Source organism: Cavia porcellus, unplaced genomic scaffold, assembly GCF_034190915.1.
Source record: "Cavia porcellus strain 051 isolate PalLab524CR breed Dunkin Hartley unplaced genomic scaffold, mCavPor4.1 scaffold_3, whole genome shotgun sequence".
Classification (NCBI taxonomy): domain Eukaryota; kingdom Metazoa; phylum Chordata; class Mammalia; order Rodentia; family Caviidae; genus Cavia; species Cavia porcellus.
The window spans coordinates 67,452,077-67,471,135 of record NW_026947486.1 but is presented as its reverse complement, the minus strand read 5'-3'; the positions used below and the strand labels follow the sequence as shown (position 1 = coordinate 67,471,135).

At 35.9% G+C, this 19,059-nt stretch overlaps 1 protein-coding gene across 5 annotated transcripts in view; it reads right to left on the bottom strand.

Moving 5' to 3' along the window:
• Mid2 (midline 2) overlaps window positions 1–19,059 on the bottom strand; it is a 91,731-nt gene that overhangs the window by 4,950 nt on the left and 67,722 nt on the right. For 3 of the 5 annotated variants that reach the window (XM_005002708.4, XM_063246261.1, XM_013150209.3), the window contains 4 exons: window positions 10,542–10,669; window positions 9,268–9,501; window positions 1,788–1,949; window positions 46–253 (listed from right to left, as the gene is read on the bottom strand). In XM_005002708.4, the coding sequence (XP_005002765.1) occupies window positions 46–253; window positions 1,788–1,949; window positions 9,268–9,501; window positions 10,542–10,669 (732 nt within the window). The remainder of the gene's footprint in view (window positions 1–45; window positions 254–1,787; window positions 1,950–9,267; window positions 9,502–10,541; window positions 10,670–19,059) is intronic. The other 2 variants (XM_005002709.4, XM_023564170.2) reach the window with 1 other exon arrangement.

The following is a 19,059-nucleotide window of genomic DNA, read 5'->3' as shown; positions in this document are numbered from 1 at the left end:
TAACAGCAAACGAGGTAAGAGAAAATAAAAATGAGATTCACTCACCATGTTGAGGAACCCATGACAACTTCCCAATAATGACAGCCACTGTCAATGAATATATTTCCTGCTGCCCCATAACATCCTGTGCCACTAAATCTCTCTGGGGTGTGGCTTTTCTTCAGAGAACTTTCATCCTTCTCCATCTGTAATCCATCATTGGAGATCTTCAACTTTCTGTGAGTCATTTTGGGATCCAGTTTAAAGGGTTGACCTGAGAAAAAGTAGAAAACAAAAAAGTATGATGAGATATTTAGGGAATTACACCTTTGTCTTACAAGACCATCACTACCCAGGGAACCCTGATCTGATGATCATTTTTGGGTTAGTGTGAGTTGGCTACTACTTAGATTAGATTAAAGAAGAAGGCCAAAAGCCATAGTTTTCAAATAAATAAGAATAAAGATGAGGACAATCTTCCATAAAATGACTTTCATGGAGGCATTTATTTTCCCACTGTGGGAAAAATGTGGGTGTCTCATACAAATATTTTGCTGGAAATCATACTCCAAGCACAGAGGAGCTAGTAAGTTGCACATCCACCATTTATTAGCAAATTAAAACAGGGCTTTCAAAGTCTAATATCTGCAATTGGGCTTTGTACTTTGCTTTAATTTCAGTAGGTCGTTTGGGACTTGGACAGATTATAGGGTAAGGAGCACTGTGATATTTGAAACGGGACAAAGCAAGAGGTACTTATGGGGCAATTGCTGCTTGGTGATAAAACAAAAGAAAAAAACCTAAAAAGGTCTCGGCAACAGGACAAGTTTTTGCCCTCTTAAAATTAACATATAAATCACATTAGACAACTTTGTTACAGAGACTATTCTATCATCAGTGAGCATAAAAAACATTTAATATGTAGTATTCACAACAGAATATTCCCTTTAACCATATGACAAAAATACTGCCACCAGCAGCCAGTTGCTAGGTATTAAAAGAGCTTTATTATACAACAGGTTTCGGTGACAGACACTGTGGGTAGCACAATGCCTATTCCCTACTTTTTCTCTTACTCAGTCTCCCAGTCTTCCCTGTTGCTAGGGATGGCTAGTAAGATGAAAGTAGAAGTCAGACAGAGAGGTAGAAGATCCAGGAAAGTCTGTTTTCTCCTTTTTCAAGGAACAACTCTTGTTCCCCATTGTCTTATCTTGAAAGGAGACAAAGGGCCTGGAGGTTGCAGCAGCCATCTTGCCACCATAGGGCAACAAGCCAGTACACAAGGGGAAAAAGAACTTGAGCTTTCTATGATATCACAGAGCTGCTATACCAGCTCTGAACTTCTCACTTTTAAGGTTCTTGCTACATGAAAGCAAGAGCATAAGAGGGGGAAAAAACACTATTTAAGCAACTAATCAATACTGTTTTAAAGTTGTTAATTGTGCTTCCTGATATCTTCAATTAAATGTATTTCTAACAGATATGGCTTCTCTGCAGTAGAGTTTTGTTAGATTACCACAAATAATTCTCTTTCATTCAACAGTTCTCAAAGCATGGGTGTGGATACCAGAGGAAAATCCTTCACTTAAGGTTCTCCCAGGCTATCAGGTATTTTGTGTATCTCTTCAGCCACAAATCTCCCATGGACACTAGCAGACCCCTTGCCCAAAGCATGAACTATAAAAATAAAGCTCTTCTGCCCAGTGCCATTGCTATCTTGCATTGTTGTGGCTGTCTGCTTGGGCTAAGTGTCCACCCTGGCACAGACAGGAAAACAGATCTCTCCTTTTGGAATCACCACAACATACTGTTTGTTTTTAGTCGGGTAGGTTCACTGTTCCGGCTGCCTGCTTGGTTTATGGCTTTAACAATGAAGATATATCGTGTCCCACTCTGGAGTCCATGTACAGTGTAATGGTTTTGTTTAATATTGGGCACAATCATCCAGCTATCCACTGAGTTATACAGGCCTGTAAAATGGGAAAACACAAGCACATCAACCAACAAGTAATAATATAAAAAAAAACACTAAAAATTCAATCATAAGCCCCTCCCCTTGTGAATTCATTTCATTTTCTTTTGACTCTTGAAAGACATAACAAGATGAACCCAGACTTATGATTTCACTACTTGTTTTCTCCCAGAGAACTAGGATCATGCCAGGATCCTCACTTCTGGCAATGGAAGAACTAGTAAAACTTACTGGCTTTTTTGGTTACTGACAAAAGTTAGGTTATATCAATTTTCTCCCATATAATACAGAAAAATGACCACTATGTCAAATCAAAGAATTATCACTGTTACAGAGTCTCTAAATCTTTATGCCAAATGTCCACTCCTCTGAGAGTTGAGACTGGCCTCATGTGGATGGAGCAGTCCTGTGCAGAGCACAGAACCATGGAAACTCATTGAAAAGGACACCGAGACATCCAATGTCTCTCGTTTTACAAGTGGGATACTAGGATGGAGAGAAAAAAAGTCACTTTCTCAAGGCCACAGATTGTTAGTGATGATGCTGAGAACAGAGCCCTGGTCCAAGTTCCTGGTCTTTTCATCTTAGTCCAGAGTTTTCTCCACTATATCACAAATTCATGGGGTGAGTGACAATGGTCCTTAGCAAGGTAGTGAGGCTTTCAAGGCTTGTGATTCCACTCTTCCACCCAATCTTCTGCCTTACTTCCCAAATCTGATGGGCTCAAACATGTATGTTATCGAGAAGACAAGAAGATGACATGAAACCAAAAGAAGATATTCTCACTGCACTTACACATTTTTAACCCTTTCTAGCTCTGACTCTCACATTCCTCTGGAGCCAGGTGGTCTAGAAATACATTGCTGATTGAAACCTTCTTCCTTTCCAATTAGGGAAAGGGATCAGAAATGTAGGCTTCTGTTTTTGAAATCCCTTAGACTATAAACATTGGCTTAATCAGGGGAAATATGCATAACTAAAAACATGCTTTTGGCTAGCTTTCAGTAAAAGAAGGACCAAAAATATCATCTGTGGATAATCTAGATGTGTCTCTTCTGTCATCTGTTTTTCAATCAGCTTATCACTTTTTAACCACAGTTCTACCACAGGGTAGAAAGAAAAAGGAAAGGAAAATGAGCAGTGAGTTTGATCAGTCCTATATGTCTCTAGAAAACTTTGAAATTTGTAAATAAAAACTCATCCATCTTTTTCAAATGAGTGGTTTAACAACTAATTTGGGGGGAAGTAGAAATAGCCAAAATTAAAACTAGAAAAATAAGAATAATGAGCACAAGCAGATTTGTTACAGAAAAAAAGATTAAGAATGTGGAGATGCACAGTGATTCTTATGAAAAGACAATCAGGATAAGGTCCAGGAACAATGCTTGAGTCCTTAGTTATCCATATATCAGTGCTCAGAATGAATCATAGACTGCACATGAAATTTTAATAGATAGAACAATATATAATCTTCACAATATGTTTCCAACAATACAAAACAATCAAATTTTAAAACTTCACAATTAAATATACACAGCTATAAATATAGAATGAGGATGCTGTCTATATTGTCTACAGAATGATTTCCAGGATATACAGTCAGTTCAACAAAGAAAATCATACGAGCCCATACATGCTATGCTACTTCTTTGAGAGAGAGAAAAAATAAGAAAACATACTGTATTTGCTTAGATTTACAAAACAACAATAGTAACAGGAAGGATAACCCAGAAAATAATGAAGTTGCTTACCTATGAGGGACGTAGTGGAGAAAAAGATAAAATGATATGGAAAGAAATGACACTGTCATTGTTAGGAATTTGTTTCTGTAATGGTATGAGCAAAGCAATTCTGAAAATATTTTAGATATAGTTTGAGATTGAACAAATAAATACATGTATTGACTTTTTTGGGAGCCAAGTTTCTCACTGCAGAAGAGGGAATAATATATGATGAGGGAAGGCAAGAAAAAGCTTGTGGAGATGGACTGGGGCTGGGGATTTGACATGACTGATGACTGTGACTTCTAAAATATGAACAATCTGCTCCTCTTATTACCAGGTTCCATGTCTGAAGAATCGACCAACCACAGACTGAAACTATTTTTAAAAATTGTGTTTATACTGAACATGTACAGACTTATTCCTTGTCATGATTTCCTAAACAATACAGTGTGACAACTATTTGTATAACATTTATATTTTATTCTCTAGAAAAGATTTAAAGTATATGGAAAGATGTGGGTAGGTTATATGTAAATACTGTACTATTTTTTTTTAAAGAGATTTGAGCATCTGGAGACTCTGTATCCTCAGGAAGCCCTGGAACAAATGCCACATGAATACCAAGGGATGATTATATATGTTTTTCTGTATGCATACAGATGTGTACGTATGTAGAGGATGTATGCATGATTATTATATGTGTCTGTATATGCCTACTTACATGAATATCTAGTACCTATGTCTTGGTCTAAATCTTTTCCTCCCACTAAAAGGAACCAAAGCTCCTTCCAAAAATGGTTGATTTTAAGCCTGGGACAGGACAAGGTTATAATAACCTGATGGTGTTTTGTTATGCCACGAAGTAAGGAAGTATTTGTGAAAATGATATGAGAATAGCCTAAGGATCCATGAGTCATCTTATAAAACTCCTATTGGCTAAATCTGGACCATTTAAGCACCAAAATAAATAACAGGTATAAAAAATCTTTGATAGTAGAGAATTCATGGGTCCATAATGATAAATAAATAAACAAATGATGGGAAACAGGTAGTGGGGCCCTGGCTTATAGTAGAGTGGTTAAGGGCCAAATTGTAAATGTGGAAGGGAATACTCAGTTAGAAGCCATAATTTTGCAATCTACATAGTAAAGATTGGATCAGGCAAGAGTCATTTTAACTGATGCTAAAACAGTGGTGGAGAGGAGATGGATTTGATGAGAAAGCACAATATTTTCATGATCTTAAAGTATCACCACATAGGTGGCTTACTAGTGGCAGAAGAAAAATACAGGAAGAAATCAGATAAAATTTTGAATGAATAATCAAAATTAGCATCAAGAATGAAGGGAAAGCAGTTATCATGTGCCTCCACATATGGCACCCTAAGAAGGACACAGTGTTACTTATGCAGTGTTACCGCCATCAGGTATAACCTGGCTATAATTGTGAGGAAACATCAGGCAAACCCCAAATAAGAAATAGTCCAATAGAGAAATGAAAGGTAAATTTAAAATGTTACTGTTATTAAATAGATGAATGAGGAACTATTCCAGACTAAAGTACAGTAAAGAGATAAAACAATTAAATGCTATACCTGATCCTAGACCATAAAGGACCACACTGGGTTTTTCATATGTTACAGTGTCTATTATTGGCTCAATTATTAAAGTGGGAAAAGGAGTGGTGGTTTAGACAAAAATATTACATCAATGTTAAATTTCTCTAAAGTTGGTAATTGTGCATCTCCCTATTTTTTTTAAATCTTGAAGACATAAAGATAGGCAAAAAATCTTCATATTCTTAAGAAACATATATTAAAGAATTTAGGGATGAAAGGCCATGATACATACAATTTACTTTCAATTCCTCTGAAAAAAATAAAATGGTATAATGGCAAAGGAAATGGGGCAAAATAGTGGTAGTAGGTAAAACTGGGTAAACAGTATGTTGGCATTCTTTGTGCTAGTGTTGCAACTTTTCTGTAATTTTGAAGTCAGTTCTAAACTTTAAAAGGTAAATATATGATCTCATGAGTATCCATGAGACTTAGTAAGATGGGATTTATGACTGAGTTGTGGTAATAGAAATATGCCTCTTTTTCAAAAGGGAAACCCTACAATATGAAAATTTTTGAGGCTGAGTTTAAACATGTGGTGGAAAGCATTTACATGAGAATAAAAAGGAGGGAAAATAGAAGTTATGTACATCAGTATGTTATAGACACTCTGGCCCAACAAGGTGTATGGCCACTACTTTCTAAATGCGAAACACAAAATTGAAGCTGGGCATGTTGATGCACACCTGTAATCCTAGCACTCTCGGGGTAGAGGCAGGAGGATCACTGTAAGTTTGAGGCTACTCTGGATTACATAGTGAGTTCAAGGCCAGCTTGTATAACATACCAAGACCATCTAAAAAATGCACACTAAACAAGTACACACAAATAGAACAGAGAGAAATGATACAATACAGTAATTGCTAAGACAAATGTCTGTTAGAATTATCTTTCTGTTAGCACCATCATCTGAAACATTACTACATCTGGTAATTTCAAATCTTAAAAGAGGTTGGATAAAAGTTAAAGATGAAGGAAGTTTTTAAAAAATGCAGAAGAACTACTTTTCCAGACTTCATTCTAACCTACAAGAAAGAAATTTCTGAATAAAGAAAATGTGAAAAAATTCCTCAAAGGAAAGTAGTTCTAAGAACTGGGTTCAGTCAAGAGTGATAGACTAGGGGACTGAACTTTCATAAATATTTCCATTAAAACAGTTTCCCGTTGCTATCTGACATTTGCTTCAAGGCTCAGCCTTTGTTCTTGTCCTACTGAATTCTATCAACAACTGGAGGAAGACATAGAGGACAGGCTGGGAGGGAAAGCAAATGTATCGCAAGGTCAAATTTGGATCCAAAAGCATCGTGGCATTTTAGAATGAAGGAAGCAATACTATCCAGGTTAAAAAACTAACAGGGATAAATTAAAGGTGTTGAGTTTCAACTTAGACAGTTGAATAGGAAAAAAATCTGGAATTCAGAGGAATTTCAATTGACTATATACTCAGTAAGCAGTCGATAGTCAAAGTGGCTGTCAAAAAATAGAATCAGTTCACGAAGAAAAGAAATAATCCAGTTGTTCTCTGTGGTGGTCAGACCAGTTTTAAAGTACTGTTTTCACTCTTTTGACAGCATACTTTATAAAGCACTGTGGCAAACAGGAGTGTCTATGAAAAGAATATCAAGATAAAGGGTCATATGAGGACCAATTGAAAGAACTGAGGATATTTACTGAGGAGAAGAAAAGATTTAGAAGGGACAAAGGAGTAACCTACAATTATCTAAAGAACAGTTATGTGAAAGATAGATGCATTAAAGGCACAAAAGGCCAAATCTAGGACTAATTGGTAGCTGCAGTTTGATTCAAAAATCATTAAATGTGAAGTCTTACAGGCTTGAGCTCTAATCTTGACTCCATCATTTCATAGCTCTGTGACCTTGGGCAGCTCAGTTGAACCTCAACTGCTCATTTATAAAATACGATGTGCCCAAAATTGTACACATGTTTCAGGAAAAGAAAAATAGTACGATGTTTTTCAACATATGGTATTACCTTCATATGGGGGGACCATGAGGATGTTGAATGTTGAGTGTTGTAGACAACCACTACACTGCTGGCCCTTGGAGAAGAAACTGAAAATGCACGTGAAGCAATCTTGATGATCAAGGTTACCCAAGTAGCATTTTGCTGTACTAATAAATGTCTGGAAGCTAATGGTCACAACTTTGAGTGACTTTTGCAATTGTAGAGGCCAAAGGTGATTTGTACTAGTCTCATGGTGTCTCAATAAATTAAGTATGAAAACATTTATACAAGTTTTTCTTTTCCTGAAGTGTGTATACATTTTTGGCAGACTGTAGAATCAGATATCATCTATTTCATAAGGCTAAAGATTCATAAGGACTAAATAAGATAATATGTGGGAATGTTTATAAGTGACAAACACAAATGATTATTGTCATTATCATTTACTAAAAGAAAAAGGTGTCTTATAAGGAAACACTGGCAATTACTTACAGTTGTAAAACAACCAAATGGATTGTTTGGTAAAAGTGAGTATTCGTCACTGGTAATGTTTAAGCAGAGAAAGAACAATTATTTATTAAATATCTGGAGGAAGAGAATATTAGACTGGCTGATTTCTAGGTCCATTCCAACTCTAAAATGTTATGATTCCATCACTATTAAGAATCCTTTAGGTTGTTCTTTACAAAGGGCTCTACAGACTTTAAAACAGACATGATGACCTTTAGAACTTTGCCATTTCTTGGACTTGATCTCAACTCCCGGGAGATAACTGTTCTCCCCATATCAAGAAGAAGCATAGTTCCTGGCTCTATAATGCTCCAGAACATGGAAGACCTCTACAGAAAAGCACACTGATGAGGACTTAGAGTTCTTGACTTCTGAACCTGAAGGAACACAGCTGTGCAGGCCAAGTGGCTTAGAATGGAGCTGCACGAGGCAAGTGTTTGACCCAAATGTTCTATCATTTCCCAAACACACTATTGTCACAAAACAGATTTCTGCTCCAAAACTGTCAGAAAACCAGAAAAGGAAGCCTACAAGAAGAGCTTAGTTATACAAATTATTGTGTTGGCCTGTGAAGTCAGACATACATCAAATCACAAAGGTAAAAGACAGTATTAACTTGCAGCTATGCAGATGCAAAACAGGGTAGGAAAACTCCCAGTTTAGAATCCAGCTGTTTCTGCTTTAATTTTTATTCTCTCCCAGCCCAGGGCACTGAGAGGAAATTTTCAGATCAATGCCACTTGGCTGGTAATTGGTGAGTTAATTTTCTATTCTGCTTTATCTCAATCCAATTCACCAGAAGATGAATTCATCATAACACATGAGCTATACAACTGCTTTTGTGTGTATGTGTGGTACTAGATATGGAAAGCAGGAGTGCTCTAACACTAAGCTACATCCCCAACCCTTTATATTTTTATTTTGACACAAAATCTCCCTAAATTGGTCAAGATGGCATGAAACTCAGAATCCTCCCTCAGCTTTCCAAGTATCTGGGATTACAGATGTGTACTACCACTCCCGGGAACAATTGCTTTTTTAAACAGTTTTCGTTTTGTAGCCCATTGACTCACATGTTTTTCTTCATGGAAAGGCAGAATGAGTAAAGTGAAGAGTGACAGATCAGAAGGCCTATCACTATGATCACTGATATGAATGGTAGAGGAAGTGAATGTCTTTGCATATATTATATTTTGTCATGATAATAAAGCAGAAGAAATTAGGGAGACAGATGTTCACAAACATGGAACCATAAATCATGGAGGTTAAGCTATCTAGGAACCAATATTAACCAGCGCTCTTCTTGACAGAGTTCAGTGACGTGGATTAACTGAAAAAAGGCTGATTACAAAAACAAATGAGAGTGGCCCCAGTAACTGCCCAGCAAGGAATACTCAACTTGCTTGTTGCACATAAGTAAGGTGTTTGCAATGCCTTGGGAAGCTTACACTGTCTATGAAAGACTGTACTAAACAACCTAACATTGTCTTACAAACACTTGCCTCGTGGCGCCCCGGCCAATCTTGAGCAGCTTACTGCTTCCTTACATTTCCTTATCTCTGGCCACAGGCCCCAACTACACCATGACTTACTGATGAAGTTAGCCTGGCCAGTGAATATGGTGTACTGAAGCTCATAGGAGCTGATGCTGAACTCATCATCCGAGATCCAGTGGACTGTAATGGTGTCATGGGAGGCAGTACAGAGTTCCTCTCGGATAGAGGGTGGGTTGGGGGCTGTAAAGAAAAGGAGAAAAGATGGTAAAGAAAGCATACTGTCTCTTCTTGAATTTTATAATCCTTAATCTACCTACCTAACCCAATATCTCTTGAGGAGGTAATTTTTATTTTTATTTTCAATGTTGCGGATTGAACCCAGAGTCTTGTGACTACTAGACAAACATTCTATCACTGAATTACATCCTCAACCATTTCAAAATTGTATTTTAAGACACCATCTCCCTAAGTTGCCAGGCTGTTCTCGTATTTGATCCTCCTGCCTCAGGCTCCCAAGTAGCTGGTATTACAGGTATGCATCATCACAACCAATTTCATTTTTCTTTTCTTGTAGACATTTATTAGCCTTTAGCGCTGACATTTTAACACATGTACTGTCACTTATGACAGCTGTTTCTTATAAGCAAAACCTGTCTAGAAAACTAACTTTGAGCCCTGACAGCTCTTAGACTTAATATGATACTTTGTAAGACATAAGAAAATAAACATGAAAACCAAAACTAATGTTAGAGAGGATAAAGTCTCAGCAGAGCTAAGGTAATTCACACTAAGGAAATAAATATCAGGAAGGATCACATTATTTGGCATTCTTTATTTTCTAAAGTTGTCTGTGAGTCAGGTATGGCTTATATCTTTTTACTGGCCTGCTGGTGTCTAAGTTTCCTTGAAACAGTTTGCGTAGGATCTGTTCCCATGTAGTACATTGTCTAATATTCTCTAATTCCCATCTGAGTTCTACCTTTCTATCAAGCAAAAATATACAACTGATAGGCTCATAGCAAGAAATTCATTAGCAATTTCTTGCGTTTTACCTTTAACAGTATATGATACATCCATCCTGCCCCCGGAATTATTTGACAAATTATCTTTTCTGTTACTGGAACTAAAACACATTCTATCTAAAAAGGTATATATATATCATTTTAATGATTATAAAAACACTTTTACTGTAAATACTGTCCTTTTTAGAGTATTTTAAACTAAAAGCACACCAAAAGAAAACAAATTAAGATGAGAAGAAAAGCATTGTAGCTCCGTACCTGTTAAATAGTCTAGCCCCTCCAATAGTTTCTTTTCTCTAGAAAAATCTAAAGCAAAGTTTTCAAAGGCATCATTAAAATTGATATCTGGAATCAGAACTTGAGAAGATGCAGTTGCCATAGCAACTCTGGAAAAAAAAAGTACATCAATATTCATTAAAATCGGTTTGCAACCTTCATTCAGTGTTTGATTTCTGGTGTAATGAAGTAAAAATATTTTATCTGTGCTTTTCCAATGGAAACCATTTCAATTTTAATCTTCAGGAACCAATTAAGAGTTACAGCATATTTATTCACATATGTTCACTCTTCAAAAAGACTCTCCCATCCTCTCTTAATTTTGAGAAGTAAATAAAGGATTTTTCTCCCTCTGCATCATTTTCCATCTGGCAGGCAGCATCAAAACTAGACCTCTGAAAGCTTGGTAAGAGCAGTTTGATTTTTTTCTCACTAATTTTTCATATTAATCAATGAACCAACATGCTAGGTTAATATATTTCCCCAAATACTGCCCTTTGTTATATCTTTTGTAATGTCTATACATCATTTTATTAAATATTCAGTAGTTGGGGCTGGAGATTTAGCTCAGCGGCATGAATGCCTGCCTTGCAAGCACGCAGTTGTGAGTTTGATCCCTGATACCAATAAAAAATGCATAAACAAATATTCAGTAAATGCACAATTTTATTTCTCCAACTGACTCTAAAAAATTCAAAAGTGAGGTTCATATTTTGTACTTATATTTTCCACAGACTCTAAAACACTGTTGGACACATAGTGAATAAACAGTTGATGAATGCATAACTGAAAGTTTAGTAACAATACAATCATTAACATTTATTGAGTGTTTAGTGCATGCAAAGCAGTGTGCATGTACTTCACATACATTATCTAATCCCTTCCTTGCTGTAGACCTGTGTAGTAGATGTTATTTTCATTTTGCAAGTGAATTGATGACATACTGTAAAGCTAAGTAACTTGCCCAAGATCATACTATTAGTGAAGCCCAAAATATAATTAAACCTCTATATATTGACTCTAAGCCCTATACCCATAATCATCTTTCCTTCTCCCCTCCACTTTGCCCTTTCCCCTTCTGGACTGAGCCCGGGCCTTATGTCATGCTGCACAAGCACTCTACCACTGAGTTATATCCCCAACCCTTTTTATATTTTATTTTGAGCCAAGCTGTCCCTAAACTGCCTAGCCTGGCATCAAATTTTCAATCCTCCTTCCTCAAATTCCTGAGTGGCTGAGATTGTAAGTGTGTATCACCATGCTTAAAGAGACCACTTTTTAAACTTGTATATACTTTATATACTTCAAAAACTCTTAACCGTGGTTACACATCAGAACTGTCTGCAGAGCTTTTCCAATATATACATGTTTAAATCCTTTATCAGACTTCTGAATCAAAGCCAATGAAGATCCTTAGATACGCAAATGACAGGATTTAAAGAAACATTAATTTTTCAAGAATAGATTGGTTAAAGTGGAAAGAAGAGGCATAGAGTATAGGAAGATCAGTTGTACAGGGGTTGGGAGATGAACAGTATATAACCTCATGCACATATAACCTGCTAAGACCTATGAAAAATATATCTTGGCTATTTTTGAAAATAGAGATGTTTCAGGAATAAACTGCAAGCCAGTATAAACAAGTGAAAGACTAATTCAGTATAATTTTAAGGTCTCACATTGAATAGCCAGTCTTCTAGTATTTAGTGAGTAAGGAGTTAACTTCTTTAAGGTAAGACTTAAACCAGAAAATTGGGCTCCTATAATTTCTTTCTGGTTTCCTCAGTTTTCCTTCCTCTCATCCATCCACCTAGCCACACAATACTTAGTAAGCACAACTAATGTGCCAATCATCAGAGATACACAGAGAAAACAAGCTTGCTATAGTCCTTGCCCTCACAGAACGCACAGATCATGGAAGATACAGGCATTAAATAGCCATACATAGGAAGTACAGAAAACACATCAATAACCTAGCAGGGAGATGGGTTCTAAGGAAAAAAATCTACTCCAAGGAAGACAATGACCTGCATGATGAATAAGATTTACCTATGCAAAGACTATTTTGGATATGTATGTTATTTCTTGCTAGAAATCTAGAGAATGAGACAAAGTCATGGTAGGGATTTATGGGCCATGTTGCAAATTTTTCCCTGTATTTTAAGAATAATGGAAGTCACTAAAGCATTTTAAGCAGGAGTATTATACTCAAACTTATGTTTTAAGAAGAGTATTATTAATTATATTATAATAATTGGATTAGAAAAAGTCGAAATTGGAAAGAAGCAGACCAATTTTTTTGAGACAAGGTCTCACTATGCAGTTCAGGCTGGCCTTTAACTCACTACGTAACCCAGAATGGCCTTGAACTTGCAGCGATCCTCCTGCATCAGCCTTCCAAGTGCTGGGATTACAGGCATGCGCCACTACACCCAGCTAAAGAACATTAAATATTAAAGTGTCTATGTATAAGCAAGAAGTAAAATAATAACAGGAGTGCAGATAAATGAAACGCAAAGATTTAATTCAAAAAAGATGAAAACAAGTGGTCAAAACCACATTAAAAGTCAAACTATATGAGAAATCAAACAAATGTAAATTAAAATGGGAATTTTAATTATGAATAATGACAATACAAGAACTTTTTATTGTTATATTAAGTAATGCCTACATAGTTCAATTAAGACTAAAATTGATGCATTCTGGAGGCTAATTTATCATTAAATATTAAAATTAGCCAAGTATGAAGATATATGCCTATAATCATAGAACTTAAGAGACTGAGTCAGTATAATGAGTTTAAGGTCAGTATGCACTGTATCAAAAAACTAACAAAGTTTAAAATCGAAAATTCTTTGACATTATAGCCCTACTTCAGAAATTTTTTACTAAGGAAACAATTGAGATATACACAAAGATACAACTACAATGGTACTCAACCTGGTATGTGTAAATTAATAGTCTAACAATGAAAATTGAGTTAACTTTATTATATATCAACAGATGAAATACAATGGGGCCATTGGAAATCAGGTTCCACAATGATACAAGAGATGTCTGTGATATATTAAAGTTTCAGATGTAAGTTATACTGTAGTATATATGACATGACCTTATGTTTGTGAAAAACAATATCTTGAAATCAAGCTACTGTAGTATATTCTCAAATGGTAGCTGAAAGGTTGACAATGAACTAAGAATGACATTATAGAATGATACCACACACACACACACACACACACACACACACACACACCTGTCTTTCTGTGTTAAAACACAACATCAGCATCTTACTAGTGTCTCTCAAGGCCTTGATCTCTATTAGAGATAATATAAGTGCCACTTGTAAGGAGAAGAGGACTTGTTTCTCAGCTAATATTTTACTTTATCTGAAGACATACCTCTTAACACTATACAATGAGTAATGGCAAGAAAGAATTTCAGACCCTATCAGAGTCTAGTGAGAAAAATACTTAAGTTAGATAAGTCGTACCATATAGATTGCCAATTTTCTACCTACACTATAGGCCAGTGATGGCTAACCTTTTAGAGATGTGCGCCCAATCTGCAACAAGCAGCAACAGGTATTGTTTGCAAAGACACACAACACAGGTGCCAAAGGTTTGATTACCACTGCCATAAGCTGTACTTGAACCTATGGAAAGAAGATTGACACAGACATTTGGGAATCCTCAACACGATAACTGATGTTAATTCAATGGTAATAAAGTCCTAGGAGCTAAAGGGTTTACAATGCAAATGTGCAGCAAGACAGGAAAATATCTAAAAACATAATCAGGAAGAATGATAACATTAAAAGAATAGTTCAATGAAGGTTTGCTCACACAGGCAAAACCAAACAGATTAGGAAACCAGGAATATATATGAAAGTTAAGGGCAGAGTGATTTCAAGTAAAAATGGTCAGTAGGGACAAAGGCTACTAAAACATGAAGTAAGATAAAGAGTGACATAGAACAAAGGAGTATCTATTATGTTTATTAATAAAATTTGGTGAACTTGAAAAGTACTTTGATATAGAAGTGAGAAAACAGTTCAGATGTTGAATATTAGCTGAATATAATCAAATATAGTAGTTTAGATATATATTTTTATCTCTGCTTTCAAGAAATCTTATTGAAATTACAAAAATGGAACATTATAAACCCACAAGGACAAAAAATATGGAAAAGGATGCCAGCAATTCAAAGTATTTCAAAAAATGTTCTAAAGCCAGAAAGGGATGGATGTGTGGTAGCCAACAACAGGCCAGAGAAAGGTAGATCAGGAAGCCAATATCAAACTGACTTAGTGACTCAAAGTTGAAAATTTTTAGGAGGAACAAGACCTCCATTCAATAGAGATATCCCTTCCCTCAGACTGCCAGATGATAAAAGTTTACTTTCTCACATCCAAATACTAACCAGGCCTGACTCTGCTTAGCTTCCGAGATCAGATGAGATCGAGTGCATTCAGGGTGGTATGGCCGTAGACTTTACTTTCTGCAGAGCTTTGACATACTAAAATCATCCCAAAAGTCTCTGCTCCCTTGTCTATTTGACTCCCAGAATGCGGGCATCTAGGCTCACAACCTTCACCCTGACCAATAGCAGGAGACTGGAGGATTGCCTCCAGGGAAAACTGACCCAAGAAAAAAACACATATATAACCAACAGTTGGGAGGTCCTTTAATAAAATGAATAAATAAACTAACACTCCCCCTTTTAATACGATAGCAAAATTCATCAAGGGACAAACAATTGGACCCACCCACTCAAGGCTGTTAAGCGCTTTTTAATGCTTAAGGTCAAAAAAGCCTGCTACACATTTAGAAAAGGATAAGAACTAAAATCAAAAGAAAAAAGTAACATGGGGGAAACTACGACAATGCAGGAATCTAAAGGAAGCTTTTAAAATAGGAAATATTCTTGGAAAACAAAATGGTTTATGTCCACAAAGAAATATTTGAGTGCTAAAAAGAAACATGTATCAACAAAGGGTTTTTGTAAACAAAAATGTGACGGCTTAAATTCATTTTTCAATAAAGAAACTGGACAAAAAAATAAGGAAATATCTTTGGTACTAAAACAGAAGAACAAAGTCACAGAATTTAGGAAACATATTTTTTAAATTAAGAGGACAAATCTAGGGTGGCCAATATCTGACTAATTGGAATTCTAAAAAAATAAAAGAAGAGGGTAAAAGGGAGTCAAATATTACTAAATAATAACATAAAAATTTCTAGAACTGAAGATCATTTACCTTCAGATTGAAATGATTCATTGAGTGTCCAGCAAAAGTGAATAATCAGTAATACACAACCAATGTGAATCTTGGTGAAACTTGGGAACACTTCTACACCGTTGGAGAGAATGTAAGTGTCATGGCTTGTATCTCAATGTCCACTCAAAATCTCATGTGTCACAGGTGGGGCTTTTTGGAGATGGCTGTATCTAGGGTGTGTGATGCTGGGATTAAGCTTGTGATGCTACGAATAAGGGTGTCCACCCTGGGTGTGAATGCTACCAGCCCAAAGGGTGGGTAGCCTGAACAAGGGGCAGAAAGGAGGCTTCCTGCTATTGCTGCTAACCACTTTCTGCCTTCTTTTTTTATTTTTTTTAAATTTCATTTTATTTTAAAGAGAGTAAAACGAAACAGAACAAAACAGAACAAAGCAGGTTAGAAGAAAACAATGTAAGTAACAGATTTCAAAGCAAGGCAACAGGAAATCATCACTGGCTATCATATTGTCTCTTGTTTTCTTGTAAATAGTTGTCCATATATTCACACACAATGAATTCATACACAACAAAATAGATCTTGCTTTTTGCCTTCTTTCAGTCCTGCCATGTTGCAAACTGTTTCTCCTCTGGGATGCCCCTCTGCCATGACACCCTGCCTTGAAGCCAGCCAGTTGTGGACTGAAACCTCTACAAACTGTGAGCCAAATAAACCTCTCCTCCCTTAACCTGCACTTTTTTTTCAGCAATGTAAAAAGTAACTAGGACAATAAATCAGTGAAGCCATTGTAGCAAACTGAATGCAGGTTCCTTAACAAACTATTATATGATCTGAGAATCCCATTTCTCAGTTTATATCAAAAGGAATTACAAATAATATGTTGAAGAGAGACATGCGTGCATATGTTTATTACAGCATTATTCACAACAGTCAAGATATACAATCAAACTAAGATCCTGTGACTAGAGGAAAACATGAAGAAAATATGATGCATAAATGAAATATCATGAATATAACATGAAATATTATTCTGCCTTAAAAAGAAAATCTCATGATTTGTGACAGCATGGATGAAGCCAGAGGACATTATGCTAAGTGAAATAAGCTAGGCACAGAAAGACATATACCACATGATCTCACTTATATGTGAAATCTAAAAAGTCAGTCCTACATTAGAGAGAGAAATAGAGAATAAAATAGTGTTACCAGAAACTTGTGCAGAAAGAGACAAAGGGAATTGGGAGTTGGCTCTCAAAAGGTACAAAATTTCAGCTAGACACAAGGAATAAGTTTTGAATATCTACTGCATAGCAAAGTGACTACAGTCAATAATAACATATTGTATATTTTAAAAGAGCTAAGAGCAAATTTCAAATAGCCCACCAAAAAAAGAAGTGAAGTATGTGTTAAAGAGCTTGATTAATCATTTCATATTTTGTAGAAATATTAAAGCATCATATTATACTCCATTACTGTATCCAACTATGACTTAGAAAATACTAAATTTTAAAACTTTTGTATTTTAAAATATAAGTCATATCAAAAGATCATGAATTAAAATGGTAGTGAATTTCTTAATATAACACTAGAGACAACGGATTTATGCTTTTGGAATTATAAAAGAAATTTACTTCAAATTGAAAATCAATGTAACATATTTTTATACAAAAGTTCTCAAAACTTTACCTCCTATATATTCTTTCTAAAGGTACCATGAGAGAATTTGTTTCAAAAAGTTGAGATTAAAACTATGCAGGAATAACAGTAGTTATTACATCTACCATGATCTTCAGAGTAACTACTCAGAGTACAAGACATAAACCAAAGATGTCTTACACAAAACAAACAGGTAATAACACGAAACTTTCCCTTTTTTTCTGTTTTTTGGGGGGTGGGGGTGGGGGTGAGTGATGACACATGGTCTCATTATGGAGCCCAGGCAGGCCTTATATTTACAGTAATCCTCTTGCCTTAATTTCCAGAGTGCTTGGATTATAGGTGTGTGCCACCACACCCAGAAAAACTTTCTTTTCAACTACCTAAAATAAACTAGTAGTACAAATGAAACAAGTTAGCATATATAGAGAGAAGTATTTTTATTTTCTTATTATTTGATTATGAAATTTTGTTCTTTTTAAAATAACATTTGTAAAAATCTGTACAGAAAGAAGAAATTAAATAAAGCAAAGCCTGACAGTCTCACTATAATTAAAGAAACAGAGTTGAGACTTTAGGAAAACTAAGTTGGCTGGAATTCATGCGATGGGAGTATCAGAGAGGAAAAACTTACAGAGGGAAATTTCTGGAGGCCTTCAGAAGGTTTTCATTAAGTATTCAACAGAACATTGATCAATTAAAGCATATGAGGAAACCAGCCAGTGTTAGTGAAGCAGCCACCCAAAAAGACTACAGGGAACAATTTTTAGTATTCAGACATGATCAGATATGGTGAGCAGTGTCTGCTCCCACCAGCTAGGCTAGAAAATATCACAATTCATGGGACTCTGGCTAACATACTCTAAAGTGTGCAAAAATTGTCTCTAAACACGGCTCTGATCTCACCCAACATATCTTGGCAGTGGTGAGGGCGGATCTCAGGGTTTTGTGCATATCTGCAGGCACTTGACTAATGAGCACACCCCTAGCCCTTCACCTAACAAATTTTAAAAATAAGACTTGAAAGGATCAAGCTATTTCTGAGTAACATAACTGTATTCTAAAACAAAACTTGATATTTATAATTATACAAAAATATAGGGCCTGGGATATAGCTCAATGGTAGAACACTTGCCTAGCATGCACAAAGTTTTGGGTTCAAAAAGTGGGAAAAACCAGCAATTAAAAAAATAAAAGCCATAAAGCCTGGCACATAATCAATAATTACTAGACATACAAAGAATTAATAAAGTATAATCCATAATGAGAAAAATCAACTAATCCTTAACGAGCAATATAAAAATGGGTAAGAGGAAACTTGGAGATAGATCTTTTGAAAATGGGAAGGGGACCAAGAGGTTGAGGAAGGGGGAGGGAGTTGTTTGGTCCCCCATGAAAAGGGGAACCAAAGATGTGTCAGGTACGTGTACCAACTTCCTGCAATGAAAGTAGTTGTTAGGTAATGCAAACGTACATTAATAAAAGTCAATTTTTAATGTTTAAAAGAATTTTTTAGGTTGGACTTGGTGGTATATATTTCTAATCCCAGCACTCGGGAGGCTGAGGCAGGAGGATCACTGTGAGTTCGAGGCCAGCCTGAGATAC